Here is a 24,984-nt window from a genome sequence, read left to right as displayed (position 1 = left end):
GAAAGTCTGATCCAAGGGATCTGTCGCTTGAATGCGGATGAAAAGAAAGAAAAGTCCGATCCAACGGATCTGTTGCTTAAAATGCAGGTGATGGAAGAAAAATTTTTTTTATCAATCTGAGTATCAGTCGATTAAACGTGGTTTCGAGAAGGCAGGTGTTGGAAGGCAAATTTGGCAACGTGGCTAAACTACCGTGCAAATAGAAAAGAGAGGGAGTGCACAGCATCACAGCAGTGATGATTAACGACCGATTCGTCGTGACTGCGGTACCTTCTGTTAGTTAAAAGAGGACGGGAAGAAGAAAGTGTGATAGTTGGTTGTGGCTCACAAAGGCGATGTGTGATAGAACTTTGTGGTGAATGTGATGTGGCGGAGTGGTGGTGGATGAAAGTATTGGTCTTAGGCAGCGAAACATTGCGTTCTGAGCCTTTTGAATAAAGCAGTGCGATCTTAAAAAAAAAAAGGTATATATATATACACACATATCTTTCTCCCTTTCAGATATGGTTCGCACCCTCGGATTGCAGTTGCAACCATTTAACTACTACACGAGTAATGGGAATGTAGGAGACGAGTGGCGCAAATGGCTCAAGGCCTTCGAGACGATGGTGCGAGCAGCCCGCGTCACTGACGAGGAGTGGAAGAAGGATTTGCTACTCCATTATGCTGGCTCAAATGTTCAGCAACTATTCGAGTCGTTGCCAGATCTGCCGGGCACTGACATGCGTAGGCCAATGGCTAACGTGGAGACATATACACCATGCATGACCCCGTACGAAGAGGCCATGAGCAAATTGAATGCATTTTTCCTTCCAAAAGGAAATGCCACTTACGAGCGGCATTTGCTTCGTCAGATGAAGCAAGGGGCAGGCGAAACAGTAGGCGCGTTTACGGTGCGTCTGCGAATCCAAGCAGAGCGGTGCGGATTCGGTGACAAGATGGAGGAAAACGTCAAGGATCAAGTCATAGGAAATTGCCAATCGCCAGCCCTACGTAGGGAACTTTTGAAGCGGGGTGACGCGGACCTCACCGAAATATTACGAGTGGCACAAATTTTCGAAACTGTAGCGGTACAAGAGAAATCCTTCTCAAATGAAATCCCCAAACCTCAAGTTAGCGAGGTAAACAAAATAGACATGAGACCGTCCCATGGAGGCCAGAGAGAAGCGCGGAATATTGAATGCCATCGCTGCGGGTTTTTTGGTCATATCCCAAGCACTTGGTGAGACGCTTATCCGACTCGAGCAATTCTTCTCACTATAGAGAATGTGAATGTGTTCGTGTTTGAACCGTTCGCACGCCCGCCGTTGCCTACCCGCGCGTCGTGGATACCCATCGTTGAGCAATCGACGACTCTCGCTAAACTAAACTTTTTACAACGAAATGCACTTTTTTGATCGCAGCAAACTACACAATGGTTATGGGGTGCTAATAATTGAATTATTGGTATGAACCGGGAAAACATGCACATTTAAAAAAATTAATTGTTTGGTTGTTATAAGTTAGACTGGTGAAACTAACAATTAAATCATAATTGGTGCAATCAGCATGTAGTAAACGTTTTACACACCGTTGTATAAATATTGAGGCATCTTGATGTCGAGATGCTTGCATTTATATTTCTGCAATAGACAGGTCAATCAAGGCACCCGCCGTGGCCTATATGGTTGACCGGTCTTCTGCAGCTGTCACGTAAGTACCCCATAACCTCGGTAGTTCGAAACCACGACATAACTGATTCAATAAATTTTCACATACTCCATAACACAGACACAGAAACATCACGAAAGCACAACACATCATAAACATTGGGACAATAGAGAGGGGCACCAAAAATACATAAGTCCGAAATGATATGGTTATGAACGAACCAACATTGCAGCCAAAATGAACCCACATGATAGTGTCAAAAACCCACTTGGTCTGGGTTCAGATCCGTACCGATGCGAGTCCGAACCTAGGTGCGCGTATGTGCCCACCTCCACACGTTCTGACAGCTTGGACGGCAATTTTTTTTTAACCGGTATATCGACTTTAGTCGGCAGACGGTTAGTTGCTGCTTTCCGTCAAACCAACAGACTCACCGCCATAGTGAGAATCTTTCTATCCGACTCCGGCTGTGTCTGTTAGCAAGACGGACAGCTTGACGGACAGCGAAAAAACAGGTGCTTGGGTAGCAAGACGGATAGCTTGACGGACAGCGAAAAAACAGGTGCTTGGGATGGCGAGAGATGAGAGGTGCCCCGCGAAAGGAAAGGCATGTAACAAATGCCAAGGGATGGACCACTTTGCGAGAAAATGCCGCAAGCGTAAGCTCCCGATGCAATCTTCCAAGAGAAACTTCAAAATTACTGACAAGGGAAACCACCGAAACCCTTCCGATACGGTCAACCAAGTGGATAATCGTGAATGCGAGTATGTATTTCACTTGACAACCGCTGACAAGGACGGCGATGTCAGCTGCGAAATCGGAGGAGTAAAAACATCCGCCGTGATCGACTCTGGGTCGAAATATAATCTCCTGAGTGAGTCAGTATGGGAGAAGTTGAAGGCAAGGAAAGTCGTAGTAAAATATCAAAAACAATATACTGGCAAAGTATTCAAAGCCTACGGTGGAAAGGAACTTTCAACCATCGGGATATTTAATGCAACCCTCACGGTAGGGCAAAACACCCTGGATTCGGATTTCTACGTGATCGGAGGAGAGGGAAAAGTCCTGATTGGTCGCGATACGGCGACAGAAATGGGAGTTTTGAAAATAAGCGTCAACAACGTCAATGCGCATGACCCCCTAGGAACTATCAAGGATATTGTAATTGACATCCCGATTAAGGAAGATGTAGTACCGGTTATTCAGCCGTACCGTCGTATTCCAGCTGCATTGGAGAAACTAGTGGAGGAAAAGCTTGACATCCTGTTGAAGAAAGGAGTAATTGAAAAGGTGAATAAACCTTCCAAATGGGTGTCCCCGGTAGTCGTTGTCCCTAAAGGTAACGATGTGCGCATATGTATCGACATGCGACGGGCAAATGAGGCAGTAGAAAGGGAAAACCATCCATTACCCACCATCGAAGATTTTCTCCCAGCTTTTGCGAATGCAAAAGTTTTCTCCAGCCTGGATGTAGAAAATGCCTTCCACCAGGTAGAGATATCTCAGCGATCCAGAGAGATAACGACGTTTATCACTCGGAGAGGTCTTTATAGATACACGCGCTTGATGTTTGGCATCAACTGCGCGCCTGAGCTGTTCCAAAAAATCATGGAACAAATCCTGAGCGGGTGCGAAGGCTGCGTAAACTTTATTGACGACATAGTGGTTTACGGGTCAAGTCAACAGGAGCACGACACGCGCTTGGAAAAGGTGCAATTTAAGCTACAGGAAAGCAACATTAAGCTTAAAAATGAGAAATGCGTATACGGCGTATCAGAATTGAAATTTCTGGGGCATATATTCAGGGCTATTCCGAGATCCGTTTCGAAACGGTCTCGAACGCGAGCGCTCGTCTCGAATCGAGATTTTTTCGGTATTTTAACATTCGAATCGAGTCGACAAAGTCGACATAGCTGTTCGGCAGTTGTCAAAATCTAATGGTCAACACAGATTTTGGCGTTGAATGTGGAAAAATCGTTTGTTATTAGTAGGGTTTCGTGATAAAATCTATGTAAAATGATATTATCTTCTTTTTAATGGTACGCATGTATCAATCACCGCTCCAAAAATAATAATAACAATCAAACCAAATTATCGAACATCACCAAAGGTTTATTCAAACAATTGAGCGGTAACCCTTTAAACACTTTTGCATACACCTTGATAAATCTCGAATTCGAATTTGGTAATGCCGAATATCGAATCTCGAACGTAAATCTCGAACGTTCGGATCTCGGAATAGCTCTTATTGTCTGCTACGGGAATAAAACCGGATGAGGATAAGTTAGAATCTATACGCAACTTTCGAGAGCCATGTTCGAAAGAAGAAATTCGAAGCTTTTTGGGCCTGGTGAATTATGTAGGCAAGTTTATTCCGGATCTAGCGACCCAGACGGAACCTCTTCGACGGTTACAAAAACAACAAAAGTTTGTGTGGAACCTAGAACACCAAAAGGCTTTCGAGAAGTTAAAGCAAGCAATGATAAATCCGGCAACACTAGGATATTTTAATGTAAACGATCGGACGCAAGTAATCGCCGATGCAAGTCCAGTCGGTCTCGGAGCTGTCCTCATCCAGATTAACAGTCTCGGCCCACGAATCATTTCATATGCGAGCCGAAGCCTCACGAACGTGGAGAAACGTTACGCTCAAATAGAAAAAGAAGCGCTTGCATTAGTTTGGGCCGTGGAGCGATTTCACTACTATCTATATGGCCGGTCATTTGAATTAATTACAGATCATAAGCCATTGGAAACAATCTTCGGACCAAGATCAAAACCGTCGGCGAGAATTGAAAGATGGGTAGTTCGACTACAGGCATATAAAGGAAAAGTTATTTATAGACCCGGGAAATCTAACATCGCGGATCCTTTGTCACGGTTGGCTAATACTTCTGCGATGGACGGCAAGCCGTTCGAGGATTATACAGAAAATTATGTACAATGGGTAGCCTTGAATGCAGCTCCAGTCGCTTTAAGATTGACTGAGATCGAAAAAGAGTCAGAAAAAGACAAGGAAATACAATCAGTCAGAATTGCACTGGATGAAGGTAAATGGGGTGAAGAGGCAGTTCCGTTTAAGGCGTTTGAGACCGAGCTTTGTTTCGTCGGGAAGTTACTTCTACGAGGAACGCGGATGGTCATACCAGAGACCTTAAGAAAGCGAACACCAGAGTTGGCACACGAAGGCCACCCTGGCATCTCATTGATGAAACAGCGGCTACGAGCAAAGGTATGGTGGCCGAAGCTAGATGCGCAAGTCGAAAAATATATTAAAAACTGCCGAGGATGTATACTCGTGGCAGCTCCTGCCGCTCCAGAACCGATGAAACGACGAGAACTTCCATCAGCGCCTTGGCAACACCTGGCAATCGACTATCTTGGCCCACTCCCTACAGGTCACCAGCTACTTGTGGTGGTCGACTATTTCAGTCGTTTCATTGAAATTCAAATCACGATGAAAACGGACTCCACGGAAACCATCAAACGGTTGACTCCTATATTTGCAAGGTTCGGTTTCCCCCTCACGATAAGTCAGGCAACTGACTCAGATTGGAAGGAGGATTTAAATAAGTACCTCATAATGTACCGATCTACACCACACTCAACAACCGGAAAATCGCCATCGGAACATCCGAGATAGATTACCATCGATCAGCCAGCCAAAGGAAGTTGATGAGGAAGTAATGGATAGGGATAAGGAGAAGAAAGCTAAAGGCAAAACATACGCCGATGAGCGACGTAATGCAAAGCCGAACCCCATCGCTGAAGGAGATATAGTACTGGTTCGGAAAATGTTGAAGACCAATAAACTGTCGCCGAACTTCGACACGGAGCGGTTTAAAGTAGTTAAAAGGAAGGGCGGAGACGTTATGGTGGTCTCCGAAAATTCAGGGCTGAAGTATCGAAGACACGTTTCCCACCTGCAACGTATCGATGATGGATTGATTGACAGTGGCTCCCAACGGCAATTAAATCAGCCAAATAAATTAGGAGCGGATTCCGAACCAAGGACCAAGAGGACTATACGACACCCAACGCATCTACAAAATTATGTATAAACAAAAAAAAAAAGGAAAAGAAAAAAAAGGAAAAAAAAGAAAAAAGGAAAAGTGACGTAGTATCGTGAGATAGCTCTCACGAGAACTCGTGGCCGGTACTGAGTGAATTAAGAGAATAAACGGCAGTAGCACTGTGGATAGCGAGCAGAACAGACGTGGGTTTACTTATCTCCCTCCGTGGATACTACATGCATCATTCAGAAAAAAGATAGTCCCACTAAATACCTATGCAATAATATTTATATCATCTCAATCGCCTCAGAAATGATTGTGTTTAAGATGATCAAAGATGTATGATTTCAAAAGTATTCGAAGCATTCTCGTGCGGTCACTTCAAAGCAACACTCGATAGAATAAAGAATCCTTTGACAGAATTTCTATATGTAGGAAAGTTTTCATTTACGTTATTACAAAATCGTATAATTGTTACATACCTATAATGACAACGAGAAAATAGACAAATGTTATTCAATTTATTGATGATATTTATCTGTTAGCTCGGAACGATCTGTTTGCGCATGCACATGCACATGCATATCAGCAATTAAAGCGCTAGAAAAACAAATTACGAGTTTGCTAGTTGCTGGCTCAAGTAATGTTCTAAGAAGGGTGGATGCGATATTTTTTTCTCCCGCAGTTGCTACCATTGCTACCGCTGCACGTTTTACACCTGTGAATAAACGAATGCATATCAAACTAACATATGATCGGCTATTCATAAAGTGAGTCCATTATATTCAAAACATCAAAAATACATCCCAGCGATACATTGATCATTTGAATCAATGATCTCGAACGCCAACTATTGCGAGGTGTTTGATGTTAAGGATTCATGTTCGCCATTTGATATTTGAAATATAGAATTCTTTTTCGAGTTTTATCTTCGGGCGTGAAAGAGGTCCAAAAGTGGGGCGTTTTATTTTTTAAATAATCGACATAGACTGTCCTTATACCGATTAAATCTTGATTAGTGACGAACGTTTGCATTTCGGGAATATTACAATAACGTTGGCATTTAAAAAATTTTAATGACTTTTCATGATAAAACGGAACACGTTAGCTACTTTCTGTTAAAAGCAAATTAAAGAGTAGCATTTCGTTAAAATTTAAAACAAGTTTGATGACAACCATCTACGCTTGATTGTGTGTTAAACATCCAGCTTAATAGCGGACCACGTGACCAATGATTATTTAAAACCAGATTGCGACAAGTGGTTAAAAAGCCTAGTATTTTATATTACTTTTGAAGCTTGTTACAGTAGTTTTAAAGCGAAAATTTAATGTTTTTTTTAAATATAATAAATTTTAAAAGTGAAAATCAGCGAGAAGGATTTGCCCAAAGTCGCTGTTCTTCCTGTCAAGACTTCCGGCGTATGGAGAAGTGTATAGTGTGCAGTGTCTTCCGGAATAAATCCACTTTATCAAAAAACACGATAAAGACAATTCAGTGGTTTGGACATACATAGCCACAGTAAATCATGCGTAAAGAGGATCGGAGGAGTTGAATGGGTCAAATATAATTGAAATATCCCTATCAACTACAACCAATCGAAAAAAAAAACATTTACAACAACTGAAAACATTCCTACATGGTTGGTTTGGTTGGCTATGCCAAAGTTTCGGCCAAGGCCAACTGGCCGTCGGAAGTTATTTTGAAAGTACTAAAATCTTAATCTTACAATAAAATTTACTTTATTCAATATACTGGGTTGACTTTTTTCTTATCGTCGACGAAATTTGTCTATTTTTTAATGCAAACGTTAAGGCCGTGTTTCTCAGTTCAAAGGTTAATTACAAAGTAACGGTAATCTTTGTCCGGTAGTGGTTAATTTTCTATCCAGCTGAGCAGTTGCTACACGAGTTTATGTATTTATATTAGGGTTACCAGCATCAAAAAACGAATGCATTTTGACTAAGGAGTGCCATCAACCTGCTCTCTTTTAAACTGTCAATACATGATTTCACCTTATGCTGGGAAACGATTATGTCTCCTGCAGGAGAAGATGTTGGAGCGCATTTTGCACACAAAAGTAGCTTTTGATAAGAGCTAGATTTTTGTCCGTTACTTCCGAATGCTGTCTCCAATCGGTGTATAGATCTGTGCGTAGATCTGTACTAGTTTCCAAAAGACGTAATCTCATGAAACAATCAAATGTTAAGCAATGAAAAATGCGATGCGACATCGAAATCTGAAAAAAAATCATTGCAACTTGCAGTTGGATGTAGTGGATGTGGGTAAGCTGTGCAATTATTTTAAACCAGATTGTGGCATGGCCTATCTTTGTAAAAGTGATTTCTTATCTGTAACATATTGCAAGCTATGTATGAACCAAAGTTCGTGGAGGAAAAAGTACATCTTTCTTCATTCGTATTGTTCTTTACTCCGCATCCACTTTCGTTTTGATTGTTCTTAACGTATAAAGCACATGTTACACAAAAAACATGCAACTTAGTCGCTTGGTCACTGTTAATGACGCCGGCAGTACACTGCGCCTAGCGCCAGTTTGTATTGAAATTTAAATCAAACATTTTGCGGTCATATTTTAGTACCTTTTATTACATGTTAAAAATGTGACGAACAACTGTAATGATAACACAAAGAAATTCCATGCGCATATGTATATTTAATGCTGCGCGAAAATATAACAAAGATAATCATACGGTGCGATCGGTTGTCGCCACACCAGTGTGACAAAACAAGAATCAGCTGGTTCTTGTTAGCGGTTCTATTTACAAGGTCAACGCGCGTGCGTTATACACATGTGTGTATCAAGCGACGCGTGCGTGTACTGTCACGCAAACACCAAAGCGATTAAAGAAAACCCTAGTTGAACCCGAGAGTGTACAAGAATCTCGGTGGACTACTGGAACAATTCGAGATTAACACCCCACACGCTTCGGACTGGCAGAATCAAATGGTAAGTAAAAACTTTAATAACAAAGACAAATATATACATCTTTCACCCTCAGGCAACATACCAACTCCCAAAACCGAAGGAACGGCGAACACCTGCTACCAGGCGAGCAGAACACATCAGGAGGTTACAAGAGGACCGCAGAGGGGAGCGAGGCAGCAGAACGAGAAAGGCAGAACAGAACAGAAGAAAAAAGAACAAACGGAACAAGAGTTGTGGAAAAGGCTTTTTTTTGCAAAGGTTCAAAACAAAGCTTACAGCGGCATCTCGTGGCAAAGCTTACAGCGGCTTTCTACAGTCGAGACACTTTAATTATTTCATGAACTGCGGTGCTGCTTCGGAATGAACGGAGCTGCTTTAATAGGAAAAGCAGCTGAACACTCCACAGAAAAGCAGCGGTCATTTTCCATAGCGAAATGTTGCGTGGGGCACTCACGTTGAAAAGCGCGGGCAAATCTCCCTACTACCAATTTTGAATGAACTCAGGCCTATCCCCGTGGATCGGAGCGAGACGCAGCGACTGACTTATGCTCCGTCGCATTCGCGCTGCAGCACCGAAATTTTTCAACCCGCTCTTGAGTGAAACTTTGCATGAAAAATGAAATAAATCGAGGGATGGAAAGCATAAACCGTTACAGTTTGAACGGAAAGTGTATTTTTGAACTTTAGATGGCACCGGTGCTGCCACCAACGGTACAACATTTTCCATTGTAAACAATATTGACGCTTTCAAATCTATTATCGATGCACAATAAAGAGAAGAAATAAAACAAACATAGCTCCTCAATGGTTATTCCTAGCCAAGTGCATCATACAGACAAAAGATAGTCGCACTAAATACCTATGCAATAATATTTATATCATCTCAATTGCCTCAGAAATGATTGTGTTTTATATGATCAAAGATGTATGATTTCAAAAGCATTCGAAGCATTCTCGTGCGGTCACTTCAAAGCAACACTCGATAGAATAAAGAATCCTTCGACAGAATTTCTATATGTGGGTATGCTTTCATTTACGTTATTACAAAATCGTATAAGTGTTACATACTTATAATGATAACGAGAAAATAGACTAATATTATTCAATTTATTGATGATATTAATCTGTTAGCTCGGAACGATCTGTTTGCGCATGCACATGCACATGCATATCAGCAATTCCTGCGCTACAAAAACATATTACGAGTTTGCTAGTTGCTGGCTTAAGTTATGTTCTAAGGAGGGTGGATGCGATATTTTTTTCTCCCAAATTCAATTTTTACTCTTCTCCCGTAGTTGCTACCATTGCTACCGCTGTACGTTTTACACCTGTGAATTAACGAATGCATATCAAACTAACATATGTTCGGCTATTCACAAAGTGTGTCCATTATATTCTAAACATCAAAAATATATCCCAACGATACATTGATCATTTGAATCAATGATCTCGAACGCCAATTATTGCGAAGTGTTTGATGTTAAGGATTCATGTTCGCCATTTGATATTTGAAATATAGAATTCTTTTTCGAGTTTTATCTTCGGGCAGAAACATGTCCAACAGTAGGGCGTTTTATTTTTTAAATAATCGACATAGACTGTCCTTATACCGATCAAATCTTGATTAGCGACGAACGTTTGCATTTCGGGAATATTACAATAACGTTGGCATTTAAAAAATGAGGCAAATTTTAAAGAATTTTCATGGGAAAACGGAATACGTTAGCAACTTTCTGTTAGCAGCAACTAAAAGCAAGTTAAAGAGTAGCATTTCGTTTAAATTTAAAACAAGTTTGACAACAACCATCTACGTTTGATTGTGTGTTAAACATCCAGCTTAATAGCGGACCATGTGACCAACGATTATTTAAAACCAGACGGCGACAAGTGGTAAAAAAGACTAGTAATTTATATTACTTTTGAAGCTTGTTACAGTATATTTAAAGTGTTTTGTGGTCGCTAAACTCCCATAGAACGGCATATCGTGGCTGAAAATCAGCGAGAACGATTTGCCCAAAGTCGCTGTTCTTCCTGTCAAGACTTCCGGCGTATGGAGAAGTGTATAGTGTGCAGTGTCTTCCGGAATAAATCAACTTTATCAAAAAACACGATAAAGAGTACGATTCAGTGGTTTGGACATACATAGCCACAGTAAATCATGCGTAAAGAGGATCGGAGGAGTTGAATGGATCAAATATAAATGAAATATCCCACACTGCTCACCTTGCTCATGGCTATCAACTACAACCAATCGAAAAAAAACATTTACAACAACTGAAAACATTCCCAAATGGTTGGTTTGGTTGGCTATGGCAAAAGTTTCGGCCAAGGCCAACTGGCCGTCGGAAGTTATTTTGAAAGTACTAAAAATATGTAATGTTCAATAAAATTTACTTGATTCAATATACTTGGTTGACTTTTTTCTTGTCGTCAACGAAAATTTGTCTATTTTTTAATGCAAACGTCGTGGCCGTGTTTCTCAGTTCAAAGGTTAATTACAAAGTAACGGTAATCTTTGTCCGGTAGTGGTTAATTTTCTATCCGCTTGAGCAGTTGCTACACGAGTTTATGTATTTATATTAGGGTAACCAGCATTAAAAAAACGACAGCTTTTTGACCAAGGACCTGCTCTCTTTTAAACTGTCAATACATGATTTCACCTTATGCTGGGAAACGATTATGTTTCCGGTGGAAGAAGATGTTGGAACGTATTTTGCACACAAAAGTAGCTTTTGATAAGAGCTAGATTTTTATCCGTTACTTCCGAATGCTGTCTCCAATTGGTTTATAGATCTGTGTGTAGATCTTTACTAGTTTCCAAAAGACGTAATCTCATGAAACAATCAAATGCTAAGCAATGAAAAATGCGATGCGACATCGAAATTTGAAAAAAAAAATCATTGCAACTTGCAGTTGGATGTAGTGGATGTGGGTAAGCTGTGCAATTAGTTTTTAACCAGATTTTGGCATGGCCTATCTTTGTAAAAGTAATTTCTTATCTGTAATATATTTCAAGCTAGGTATGAAGCAAAGTTCCTCGTAGAGGAAAAAGTACATCTTTCTTCATTCGTACTGTTCTTTGCTCCGCATCCACTTTCGTTTTGCATGTTCTTAACGTATAAAGCACATGTTACATAAAAAACATGCAACTTAGTCGCTTGGTCACTTTTAATGACGCCGGCAGTACACTGGGCCTAGCGCCAGTTTGTATTGAAATTTAAATCAAACATTTTGCGGTCATATTTTAGTACCTTTTATTACATGTTAAAAATGTGAGGAACAACTGTCATGAAAATACAAAGAAATTCCATGCGCATATGTATATTTAATGCTGCGCGAAAATATAACAAAGATAATCATACGGTGCGATCGGTTGTCGCCACACCAGTGTGACAAAACAAGAATCAGCTGGTTCTTGTTAGCGGTTCTATTTACAAGGTCAACGCGCGTGCGTTATACACATGTGTGTATCAAGCGACGCGTGCGTGTACTGTCACGCAAACACCAAAGCGATTAAAGAAAACCCTAGTTGAACCCGAGAGTGTACAAGAATCTCGGTGGACTACTGGAACAATTCGAGATTAACACCCCACACGCTTCGGACTGGCAGAATCAAATGGTAAGTAAAAACTTTAATAACAAAGACAAATATATACATCTTTCACCCTCAGGCAACATATCAACTCCCAAAGCCGAAGGAACGGCGGAACACCTGCTACCAGGCGAGCAGAACACATCAGGAGGTTACAAGAGGACCGCAGAGGGGAGCGAGGCAGCAGAACGAGAAAGGCAGAACAGAACAGAAGAAAGAGAAACAAACGGAACAAGAGTTGTGAAATGTTTTTGAATTTTTTCACATTTTTTTGCAAAGGTTCAAAACAAAGCTTAAATTTGTTGAATTATTTCATTAATTATTTCATACGCTTCAATTATTTCATGAACTCCGGTGCTGCATCAGAAATGAACGGAGCTGCTTTAGTAGGAAAAGTAGCCGAACACTTCACAGAAAAGCAGCGGTCATTTTCCATAGCGAAATGTTGGTGGGGAGCTGGCTGTCAAGTTTCACTCACCTCCTCTCAAATGTGTTCATTTTACCTGCCATTTTGAATATGAACGAAATGAACTCTTTTTGCAAATCCGTTCGTTCCCATTGTATGGGAAGAAATCCGCGAGGTTTTATGCCACGGATTCTCAACGAATTCGTACATTTGAAGGTTCTTATTTAAAAAAAGAGTGTTAATTGCTTTTCCGAGGATCCTATTTGTAGTTTTTTATGAATTTATCATCATTTTGTGTAATTATTGAAATGATTACCAACGACTTTATTTGAAAAGTAAAAATTATCCACTTCACGGAAACACTTGAGCGCCTAGGTATAAACGAAGCAGGAGGCTTCAAAGGAACCTTTGAACATACGAGGTATAAACACACAGAGTTCATTTTTCACCGACCGTCGAACGGATATTTTCAGATCGTAGACTGTGCTGAGCACGAATGTCTTAGCCAGCCGTTTCTCAAGATCTTAATCCAATAGAAAATGTTTGTGGAAGGCTAGTTCAAGAGATTTATGAAGATGGGAGACATTACGAGACCATATAGGAGCTTAAAACTTGATATCCGAAATGCTTGGCGTTCCTTATCAGTAAATACGTTAGAAAAATTATCGGAGAGCATGCCATCAAGAATTTTCCTAGCAATAAATCGTAATGGGAGACCCACTGATTATTAAATCATCACTTTTGAATCCATTCATGCTATTTTTGTTGATAATTTAATCAAAATCCTAAGTGAGGCTATCATTTTGGGACACCACTGATTTTAGTTTCTTGGTACAAAAGGGATTGTTCATTCGTTTTCTTCAACAATAGGTGGAATCGCATACGGATTTGTTTATTTAACCATGGTTTAATCTGCCGTCTAGCGTTCATTTTGGATGAACCGCGTTCATTTGTCATTCATTTGTGTCAAATTAAACCATGGTTTAAAACTAAACAAACGATTGTCACGCACCCTAGGGTTCTGCGGGTAAAAGTTTCGAGCAGTATAATAAACCATGGTTTCTGGCATCGCATACGCTCTGACTTCAGCGTTGACGATGGTTTATTATATGATGTGTCTGGGGTAGTTGTTTAATAAACAAATCTTCCGCGCAAGATATTTTATGTAAAATATCAATACGGAAGTCGATATTTTTGTGGAACTAGGCAAAAGAATATACATTTTAAAATTGGAGTGGATGAAAAGTTTTAATAAAAAAGTAAAAATACAAATAAATACCGGTTATGTCGCCGATGGGCAAACGAGTGTTAAAAGAACATTCGGCAATTTAACACCTAAGTTACTATGGATAGGACTAGTCAACGTACATCTTTTTCATATTTATTAGCTAATCGAAAGCACGTGAGTGTTTTTTTTAAACAGAGTTGGTTGGATTATGGGGCCAAACCAAATTGGGTATTCCCAGTCTTCTGCGAACCGAACCATATCCGGTTGTATGAACGAAAATTGAGAGATATGTACGTTATATATTTTAGCATTTTCTTATAATTTGAATGCAGTTTCCAGTTGAGCCAAATGCCTTGCTTCGATACGAATCAGTCGATATAATTTTCTACGATATGGAAACCCACTAGAATATTTTCTGTGGCATGAATTAGTGGCAGAAGATTTATTTTGCATTAATTCCCGTTGTAAAATTTCCCACCACTTGTACACAAACCAAAGCAAATGGCAGAATGGCCAATGTTTATTCGAATTACACAAGGTAAAAGATTTCACAGGTTTGTGTTTTCCATATCGTGTTGTTATTTTTCATTTGTAGTTAATAAAAATTTACCAATGCCAAGAAAACAACTAGTGAAAATTTTAAACAATAAAGAAAAACAAAGAAGTTGTTTTTTTAAAATTAAAATGGATTTGAAAACGTTCAGAATAACATTTTAAATTGTTTGTAATCAAAGCGCAAAGTAGGCTTTGTATCAAAATTGCATCCAATGGTTTAACATTTAACCATGGTCAATTGAAACAGTACGCGATACCAAATTCGAGCGGCTAAAATAGACCATCGCTTAATTTAAGCCATGGTTAAAAATTAAACAAATTCGTATGCGATTCCACCTAATATTTATGCAAAGTAGTCATTGTATACTTACAAATATTTTTGTATTTTTTGAAAAAAATTATATGCTCGGTATTCGCCCTGCATAGAAAAAACCAGGTGAGGCTATCATTTTGGGGCGCAGTGTATGATTTTTCTCGACATCACTTGTGAAATACCACAGCAACTGGTTTTCAAGGTCACAGACACAATTGGGTGCGGTCGAACATGAATTTCGTCAAGGGCCGTTTCCACACAGTGAGTATGGGCCGGATTTCTACCCGCTAGGCAGCTCGAAATATCGTCCTCAAAACGTTCGACACGCGACAAACGTCCTACTTTTTTGTATAGGGATGAAACAAATGGAGGACGTTTTTCGAGCAATCGCCCTGCTCGTCCTACTCACCATACAAAACTGCTTGATGTTTGTGTCACGGAGGACGTTTTTTAGGACGATTTGCTCGAAATTGCCTAGTGGGTACCCGCTAGACAGCTCGAAATATCGTCCTAAAAACGTTCTACGCGCGGAACAAACGTCCTACTTTTTTGTATGGGGGTGAAACAAATGCAGGGCGTTTCGAGCAGTCGTCCTACTTTGTCCTACTTCCCATACAAAACCGCTCGATGTTTGTTTCATTTTAGAACGTTTTTAGGACGATTGATCGAAATTGCCTAGCGGGTAGTAGTGAGTTTTTGATAGATGTCAAAAACGCTCACCGTATATGGGTGAGTATGCTTGTGCCGTGTGGACGAAGCCAGGTGAGTATGGTATGGTATATGTTGACAGTCGACCTGAGTATCGGCCATACCTGGTGAGTATGATGAGTGTCGGAGCACCCATCACTCACCATACTCACTACCATACTCACTACCATACTCGCATCGTGGAAAGAGCCCTTCATCCTTTTTTAGTTTGTTCTCCCTGCGTCTCTATCGTAGTAAGAACACTTTGAAAACGGTAAGGAAGCTCTTTAAAACACTTTTTGCGGCAAATAAGACCAAATTAATCCACCAAAGACACGACGAATGGAAACTGTACAATTACACATTTAACTTCTAGCGGACGTTTGGCTCCACTTTATGCTCCACGTGTACCGCAAACGCGCAAACACAATATGCTTATGCCTGTAGGTGTTTAATATGATCTTGAATATTTTGCTTTAGCCTTTTCCATGCGGATTCGTATAATTTTGTAATTTTCAGATATTTCACTTTTACGTTCACTGAGCAACTACTGACCGTCCTAATTCGAATGGAATAGAATCCCGGCTTGCGCACTTCTTCTGAATGATGACGGTTCGTATCAAGCCTACCGGAGATGATTAAAATGAGGCGTCATCGGTTGCTTCGAGGTCCACACGTCGACTGCCCAATACGCCTTGCTACAGATCTGCTCAAGGTACCCAACGTGGCACTACACTGCGTCCCAAAATGATAGCCTCACCTAGTTTTTTCTGTGCAGGGCGAATACCGAGCATATAAATTTTTCCAAAAATATCACAAATATTTGTAAGTATAAAACGACTAATTTGCATAAATATTGTTGAAGAAAACGAGAGAACAATCCCTTACGTACCAAAAAAATAAAATCAGTGGTGTCCCAAAATGATAGCCTCACTTAGGATTTTGATTAAATTATCAACAAAAATAGCATGAATGGATTAAAAAGTCATGGTTTAGTAATCAGTGGGTCCTCCATTACGATTTATTGCTTGGAAAATTCTTGATGTCATGCTCTCCGATAATTTTTCTAACGTATTTACTGATAAGGAACGCCAAGCATTTCGAATAGCAAGTTTCAGCTCTAATATGGTCTCGTAATGTCTCCCATCTTCATAAATCTCTTGAACTAGCCTTCCACAAACATTTTCTATTGGATTAAGATCTTGAGAAACGGCTGGCTAAGGCATTGTTTCGATACTCGATCGTGCATGGTGAGTTCTTGTTGTCTTGCTTGCGTGCACGGCAACATTGTCTTGCCTAAAAAATGAGTTGTTGAGTGTAATGATTTTCCAGATAAGGCTTTAAATGATTGTCCAGGATGTCGATAAACATATCGCATTTCATACGTGTTGGTATAATGGCCAATTCACTTCTACTAAGATCACTGAACGCAGCCCAAATCATGACTGATTCACCTTCAAAATTGCGACGGTAGAAAAATCGTGCTTTCGTCTCAAATCTCGCCGGTAATGGATGTAACCATCCGATCCATCAATATTTAACTTTTTTTCATCAATATAACCCACCTAACATGAATTATCAATTTAAAATTTGAACAAGACTACAAAGTGACAACTTACGTTTCTTCACTCATTCTTCCATGTCATATGTTCTGTAGCAAACTCCAATCTAGAGACTTTTTGGTGAAGTTTGAGGGCAGAAACTTTCTTCATGGGCTCTCTTACAATATCAGAACATGAATTCAAAGCTCGCAACACAGCATTTTTGTGCACATTCAACCAGAAATCGTTTTTTGTCCTACGGCAACGTTTGGTTGAATTGAAAGCAACTTAACAAATCCTCCGATTATCACGCGAGGAAAGATTTTGAAGACGACCAGGAGACTTCTGAAGCCCATATTAGCTGGAATCTTTTACATAATCGTTAATGACGTTTGTGGATCTATTTATTAGCACACCAATCTCATGATTTGACTTGCCATTAAAGCGATAAGCATGAATTTGACTTTTTTCTCATTCCTAGAGTTGTTTTCCGCTTCCAATGTTCAAATTAAATTACAAATTAAAGTAAGAGAACTTAAAAATTACTTTTGGCAACTGATTACGTGGCTAGGAACTGGGTTGCTTTGTGAATTTGAATAATTTTTGAAGTGAGGCTATCATTATTGGACACTTCATTTTTTAAATTTTTGACCAAAATGTTATAATTAATTTTTTTTTTCTGATAAATTAGAAGTGAAACACATTTCTTTTAGATCAAGAAATATGTTTCTGTCGTTTATTTTACCTTGCGATCATTTAAAATAGCATATGAGGGAAAAAACTGGGTGAGGCTATCATTTTGAAACGCAGTGTACGTCCGGCTCAGGCATAATCCAATCGCTACACACACCGCGAATGCCGCAGCATCTCAAGCTCTACCACTCCAGAAATTTTTATGCCGCTTTAAGAATTCAACCCAGAAATGGTGGGTTTTTCATTTTGTATGGGAATGACAACGCAACGCGTTTGTCAAAAAATTTGGTTCCAGCACTTTTTTGTGAACGCCAGATAAGCCTTTAATTTCCAAACAAGAGACGTTATAATTATTGATATCAAGTTAATTTTCCATTAAACGATACCATGTTAGTATTGGGTATGAAAGCACTCGTTTTGGCAGATTGAGCAGAGGAATTACACGATTACGCTAACGATTACGCTTCGATTTCCGTACCCTTTATAATAATTGGTGTGCCAAGCGAAACCGACCAAGATAAAAAAGAAAGGACCCTTTTGTCATGTTGCACGAGAGCATAATGCTGTCACCATCGATCTATGCGTAACCAAAATCAGGACGCGATGGCAATCGTGCGTACGTTCGGTAAGCTGGATCTATTTATAACTGCAACCCGCAATCCGCAGTGGCCCGAAAACCAAGGACAACTTTTTCCTGGCCAGAATGTTGTTGATCGTCTCGAACTTGAGGGCCATTCCGCTAAAAACTGCGTGCTTGCTTCCACACACTTATGGGTGGTTGGGGTAATACGCACCCCTGTGGCAATACGCACCCATTCCCATTTCCCTCTAAAAACGAGTTTTGGGCACGTAAAAAGTAGTCACCTTGCAAGATCAAACTAAAATATGGTCATCCTGTGAGTTTGATAGCTCTACGTCACCAGAAACGCGAAATAAACGCAAAACAAAATCATTCTCAGCTCAGACAGTTTTTGTTATAATGTGACGTACCATTCTGCTAAAGAATATTAAGTGCAAAAACCGATATTTACCCACGAAGAATACGAAATTTAGTGAATTGAGAATCAGTGCTTGAGACTGTTCATGAAAATTTCGTAAAGTATGCAGATTTACTCATGTTTTAGTTGAAAATGTGTTCAGCTATGAATGGGGGCAATATGCACCCACTATTTCGGGGTAAAATGCACCAGTTTGTAAACAAACTATCTTTATTTGACGGTGGATGTTGCCTCGTTGTTGTGGTGCGTATTGCCTCTTTGTTATGGTGCGTATTGCCCCCTTATTTGTGGTGCGTATTACCCCTAGCAAAGGTGCGTTTTGCCTCAACCAGATACAGATCGATCAAAAATTGAACTTTTTCAAAACTGAAAAAAATACGTTTTTCTTAGCAAAAAAAGCAAACGTTCCTGAACTGGTAACTAGTTTGAACCTTTATGAAACCTATCCAGTGATAAAATCAACAATCAAGAGCCATGTTGATAGAAAATTTTATAGTTTTCCTTAATGGGGTGCGTATTACCCCATCCACCCCTACATTCTCAAGTACCTTAGTGAGACGTATAAACTCGTAGCGAGCGAAGATATCCAGAGCTATTCCGAGATCCGTTTCGAAACGGTCTCGAATGCGAGCGCTCGTCTCGAATCGAGATTTTTTCGATATTCTAACATTCGAATCGAGTCGACAAAGTCGACATAGCTGTTCGGCAGTTGTCAAAATCAAATGGTCAACACAGATTTGGACGTTGAATGTGGAAAAATCGGTTGTTATTAGTAGGGTTTCGTGAAAAAATCTATGTAAAATGATATTATCTTCCTTTTAATGGTACGCATGTATCAATCACCGCCCCAAAAGTAATAATAACAATCAAATCGAATTATCGTACATCACCAAAGGTTTATTCAAACCATTAAGCGGTAACCCTTAATACACTTTTGCATACACCTTGATAAATCTCGAATTCGAAGTTGGTAATGCCGAATATCGAATCTCGAACGTAAATCTCGAACGTTCGGATCTCGGAATAGCTCTGATCGTTGGAATGTTTCATAAAAGCTTGGAAAGTATCGTGTTCTAGGTCGGTTACCGTAGCACACGCGTCACCGGCACACAGCAACAGGAAGCCACATGGCAACCTGCGGACACCGAAGCAGAGCAGGAACGTGAGCCAGCCAGCAAAATGGCTGCCGACACAGCAACACGCGTCGACCGGACAACTGGCGCACCGTGGGATATTACGATTTAAATGAAATCATTTTTTGAAAAAGCCATCCTGCTACACAAACTCGTAACTGCGGTTCCATATGCTACGGTTTCTGGTTACGAGTGCTCGTGGCGACGTGAATTCATGGAAGCTTATCATGCAGTTGCATTGGAATCAAGAAATCTACCATGAAACGTAAAGATTTCGTTCGTCTTTTTCATAAACCATCATCCTCATGTTTCATTAAAATAAATGTGCCCCGCTGTCAACACACATACACATCGGCCTTCGTATCGCTGCGTTCCAAAGAATTTCTTCAGGGTCGACTACATGTTAAAATTTGTTGTTGAAACTGATTTGAATAATATGGAAATTAGGATGATAGTTTGACGCAACTCACATCACTTATGCACCTTAAAACTGTAGATCAGGGGTCGGCATACATTTCCTAAGTAGGTAGTGTTGTGCTTAATGAATCTTTTGGCGAGATTCATTCATATGAATCTTTCACCTAAGATGGATTCATGAATCTTTGCGGATTCCAATCTTCAAAGCTTAATGAATCTTTCGAAACCTTAATGCATCTTCACGAAACTTTCATGGATCTGTCACGAATCTCCCCGATTCTTTCATATGCGTTTGTTTTGAATAGATATCAGCAAGCGGTGTATGTATACACCAATATATGGATAGAAAAGATAACATCATGCTTAACTGCCCCCAACTGTGAGCTTGTAGAAACGCGCTTTGCCAGCGTGGAATTCCACCATTAATGGTCCGGACAACAACAACAGGAAACGTTAAAGGAATGCGTAACGATGCGGGCTTTTACTGGGTTATCACACTGGTCACCAATGGTGCCTTTTCGAAGTTGCTGAAATGCTAAACTGGTTTATGTGCAAACTGGTTTGGGAAAGAAACCCGACATAGGATTTCCCATGGTATCGAGCCAGAAAGAATCTGTTACAAACACTCACTGGTGATCGAGCTGAAATGTATACGTTCCATGTCCGACAAACAATTGATTATGTTGCCGTTTAGTTGTTTGAACCCTAGAACACACTGTTTTCACATGGCTAATGCGATTGAGCTGATGATCTGATCCACTCTTTTACGAAACGCGAAAATTTCGTCATTATTTTACATTTTTCTGATCTGTTAACTATTGCTGTTTAGAACATATGTTGATTCACTTTTGGATTTTTTGGGTATTCGATGTACATCGAAAATATTACTCCACGATCTCGGAGTAAACGAAAAAAGATCCGGTCAAAATTCTTTGAACTTGTTTTTTATTTTTAGTTTTACAAAAGAAAACGATCAAATAAAAATAAAAGGGGAGTTGGAAAGAAATAACATAAGCACGCAATCAACCCGTTGACTGGTATGGTTATTATTTTTGATAGCCAGCTATCGTAGTGTCTAAAAAGTTTTTGTACCATAAATAAATAAAAGTGCACCTAATAGCTATAGGTATTATAAAAACTAATGGTTTGGGATGCTTTGTCTGTGCTGTTCTTAAAAACCGTCGGATTATTAGTTTTTATAAACAATTTCAATAAGGTAATTTAAATTTACATTTGAAACTCTGTTTTACTTACGCAAAGAAAACAAAGACATCATAAAAATGTGCAAAATCTTGACTTGTATTGCACAAACCAAAGATTGTCTACAACTTCTTCTTCTTCTTCTCCTTGGCGTAACGACCTTGTTGGTTATGCCTGCTCCATGAGCGGATTACAAGACTTTTTTCCTTTCGTGAATAGCTGATAGTCCTCTAGTACTAGGGACGGTCGGGTCTCGGTAGGGATTCGAACCCACGTCGTCGAAGTGGTGGAGCATCGGCCTTCAAGGGCCGATTTTATAATCGGTGCTAGCACTTAGCTGTCGCGGACCCCAAAATTATAATTTTTTTGCTACGCAAAATCGAAGGATCTATTTTCATTTGATGGTAAATCATTTCTTTAATAGACTAGACGCACAACTAACCAATGCTTTCGTTTCCCGTTCTCGCTTCCACCAGCACATCCGTACGCTGAAGATTCCCGGCAAAGAAATAACGTCCCTCTCGTGGGAAGGCAAATCGCTCCGGATCGCCTTGTCGGTGGATTCGTTCATTTACTTCGCAAACATCCGGCCGGACTATAGTTGGTGTTACTTCAACCGCACCGTCTGCTACCAGGAGGCGAGCGGTGGTGCCGGGGGCGACGACACGGATACGGTAACGTTCTGGGACACCAACTCGAATCAGTGCTACGCGAAGCAGATCGAACCGATGATGTCGATGGCCTCCTCGGCTGACCACTGCGTGATCGCCGTTGAGACACGCATGACCGGCAAGGAGTTCAGCGTCGTGAGCGAGGGCAAGGGGAAGGATCTGATGTACCAGCTGCTGATATGCAACTCGATCAGCACGACGGTGGATTGTAGGTTCATTTATTTACAGACGAAGATTAGGTCGTAATTAGTTAATAATCTTTACCACATGGTTCTCTTCACCATCAGCCAAATACATCGACATTAGACCGGAGTTTATAACAATGAACTCAACGCACGTGATCGTGGCGTCGAAAGATCACTTTCTACTCTGGCATTATCATACACCAAAGGTAAGTCCGCTCCGCCACGAGTCTTCTTCTTGGCGTAACGACCTCTTGGTCATGCCTGCCCGTTAAGGGCTTACGAGACTTGTTTCCCTGTTGTACGTGGATAGTCAGTCCTCTCGTACAGGGGAGGGTCCGGTCTCGGTTGGGATTCGAACCCGCCACGAGTACTGGAAGTAATTTGATCGCCAACACAAGCTCTTTCTCTTCATGTCCAGGGGGCCTCCACGTTGCACGCGAACCTGAAGACGAAACGCGATCGCAGGTGCCACATCGACGACACGCCCGCCCTGGAAGTGCTAAACGATCTCGACTCGAAGACGGCCCACGAAATCCCGCCCAAAGTGGACCCGAGCCAGGATCCCATCTGTTGCCTGGCATCGTCGGAGAGTTTGCTATTGATTGGCCGGGAGAGTGGCCTCATCCACGAGTACACGCTGCTTCATCTGGTGCTGCGCAACCGACACTATCTGCAGACGCGCAGCTATAAGCTGGCGATCAACTGTAACTCGAACCGAGCGGCCATGATCGACTGCAACGGCGTGCTGACGACGCTGACTCTCCGTGACGACACAACGAGCAACGAACTGGAGCAATCGAGCGGTCACATCGAACGGAAGGACGTGTGGGCCATCTGCTGGGCGAAGGACAACCCGCAGCTGCTGGCCATCATGGAGAAGACGCGCATGTACATCCTGCGCGGGGCCGACCCGGAGGAACCGATCACCTGCTCCGGCTACATCTGCCACTTTGAGGAGCTGGAAATCACGGGCGTCCTGCTGGACGACATCATCAAGGGTGGTGCGACGCCGAACGTGAAGGAGCATCTCGTGCAGTTGCGCGTCAAATCGCTGCGCGACACGGAGGACCTGCTGGCGCACGTCGGGATCGCCGAGGCGAAGCAGTTCATCGAGGATAACCCACACCCGCGGCTGTGGAGACTGCTGGCGGAGGCATCGCTGAAGAAGCTGGACCTCGAGACGGCCGAAGCGGCGTTCGTGCGATGCAGCAACTATCCGGGCATTCAGCTGATCAAGCGCCTCAGGACAATCCAGCTGGAAGCGCTGCAGCGGGCCGAGATCGGCGCGTTCTTCGGCGAGTTCGATGAGGCGGAAAAGCTGTACATGGACGTGGATCGACGGGATTGCGCGGTTCGGTTGCGCCAGACGCTGTGCGATTGGTTTCGCACGGTGCAGCTGTATAGGCTCGGGCCGGGCACGTCCGACCAGCAGATGGAGAACGCGTGGCGCGAGATCGGCCACCACTACATGAACATGCGCGCCTGGGACAGCGCCAAGGAGTACTACGAGAAGGCGCACCACATCGAGGGCCTGATGGACGCGCTGTACGGTTTGGAGCAGTACGACGAGCTGGTCGGCTGCATGCACAAGCTCCCCGAGAAGAGCCCGCAGCTGGCGAAGCTGGGCCAGATGCTGGCCACGGTGGGGATGTGCGAGCAGGCGGTCGCCGCCTACCTCAAGCTGGGCGACGTCAAGTCGGCCGTCTCCAGCTGCATCGGCCTGCGGCAGTGGGGACTGGCGGTGGAGCTGGCGCAAAAGTACAAGATGCCCCAGATCAACACACTGCTGAGCAAGCACGCGGCCCAGCTGCTGCAGGAGGGCAAGCTGCCGGAAGCGATCGAGCTGCAGCGGAAGGCGGGCCGCTACCTGGACTCCGCCCGGCTGCTGCTGAAGATGGCCGAGGCGGAGGTGGAGAAGAAGTCCGACTACGTGCGCATCAAGCAGCTGTACGTGCTGTCGGGGCTGCTCGCGGAGGAGTACATCGAAAAGCAGATGGCGCTGCAGGCGGGCGGCCCAAGCCGAGCGGCGGTCCTGGCCCAGCTCAATCCGGACGATGCGGTGCTGATCGAGCAGATATGGCACCACGCGGAGGCGTACCACTATATGCTGCTGGCACAGCGACAACTGCGCTCCGGGTTGCTGCATAGCGCCGTCATTAGCGCGCTCCGGCTGCGCGAGTACGAGGACGTGCTGGACGTGGAGGTGCTGTACGCGCTGCTCGCCCTGGCCAGCTGTGCCGATCGCTCGTTCGGCACCTGCTCGAAGGCGTTCATCAAGCTGGAGGCGATCGAGACGATCTCCGAGGGTCGTCGGCTGCAGTACGAGGAGCTGGCCATCAGCATCTTCTCGCGCTACGACCCGAAGGACAACAAGGTGAAGCACGTCAGCTGTTACACCTGCGAGACGCCGGTGGCCGACTGCAGCACGCTCTGTCCCAGCTGCGGCAATCGCTTTCCGCCGTGCATCGCGTCCGGACAGCCGCTGACCAATCCGACCGGCGCCTGGCAGTGTTCCGGTTGCTACCACGTCGCGCACCCGCTGGAAATGACGTCACGCAAGACGTGTCCCCTCTGCCATCGGCTGATCGCGCCGGCGAAGGGAGCGGTGGAGATTTAATCTTTTACTGCACACAAACACACATACTTATTACGTACCTGCGTTCAAGTTTATCGAACACTCCGTTTATCATGATCTTTTCTTAAGGTTAGTACACATTATTCAAATCTATTGTTTCTCAACAGGTGAAACAGTTAAC

The 24,984-nt window shown here is 42.4% G+C and overlaps 1 protein-coding gene across 1 annotated transcript; it reads left to right on the top strand.

Annotated features, from left to right (window-relative positions):
- Positions 1–503: 503 nt before the first annotated feature.
- Positions 504–24,984, top strand: LOC131285287 (WD repeat-containing protein 35-like). The gene is made up of 4 exons (XM_058314142.1): positions 504–1,121; positions 21,849–22,251; positions 22,331–22,434; positions 22,647–24,984. The coding sequence occupies exons 1-4, from the start codon at positions 504–506 to the stop codon at positions 24,843–24,845; spliced, it is 3,324 nt and encodes a 1,107-aa protein (XP_058170125.1). The 3' UTR covers positions 24,846–24,984.

The sequence above is a fragment of the Anopheles ziemanni genome, chromosome 3 (assembly GCF_943734765.1).
Source record: "Anopheles ziemanni chromosome 3, idAnoZiCoDA_A2_x.2, whole genome shotgun sequence".
In the NCBI taxonomy this organism is placed as follows: Eukaryota; Metazoa; Arthropoda; class Insecta; order Diptera; family Culicidae; genus Anopheles; species Anopheles ziemanni.
This window is presented reverse-complemented; position numbering and strand designations above follow the sequence as displayed.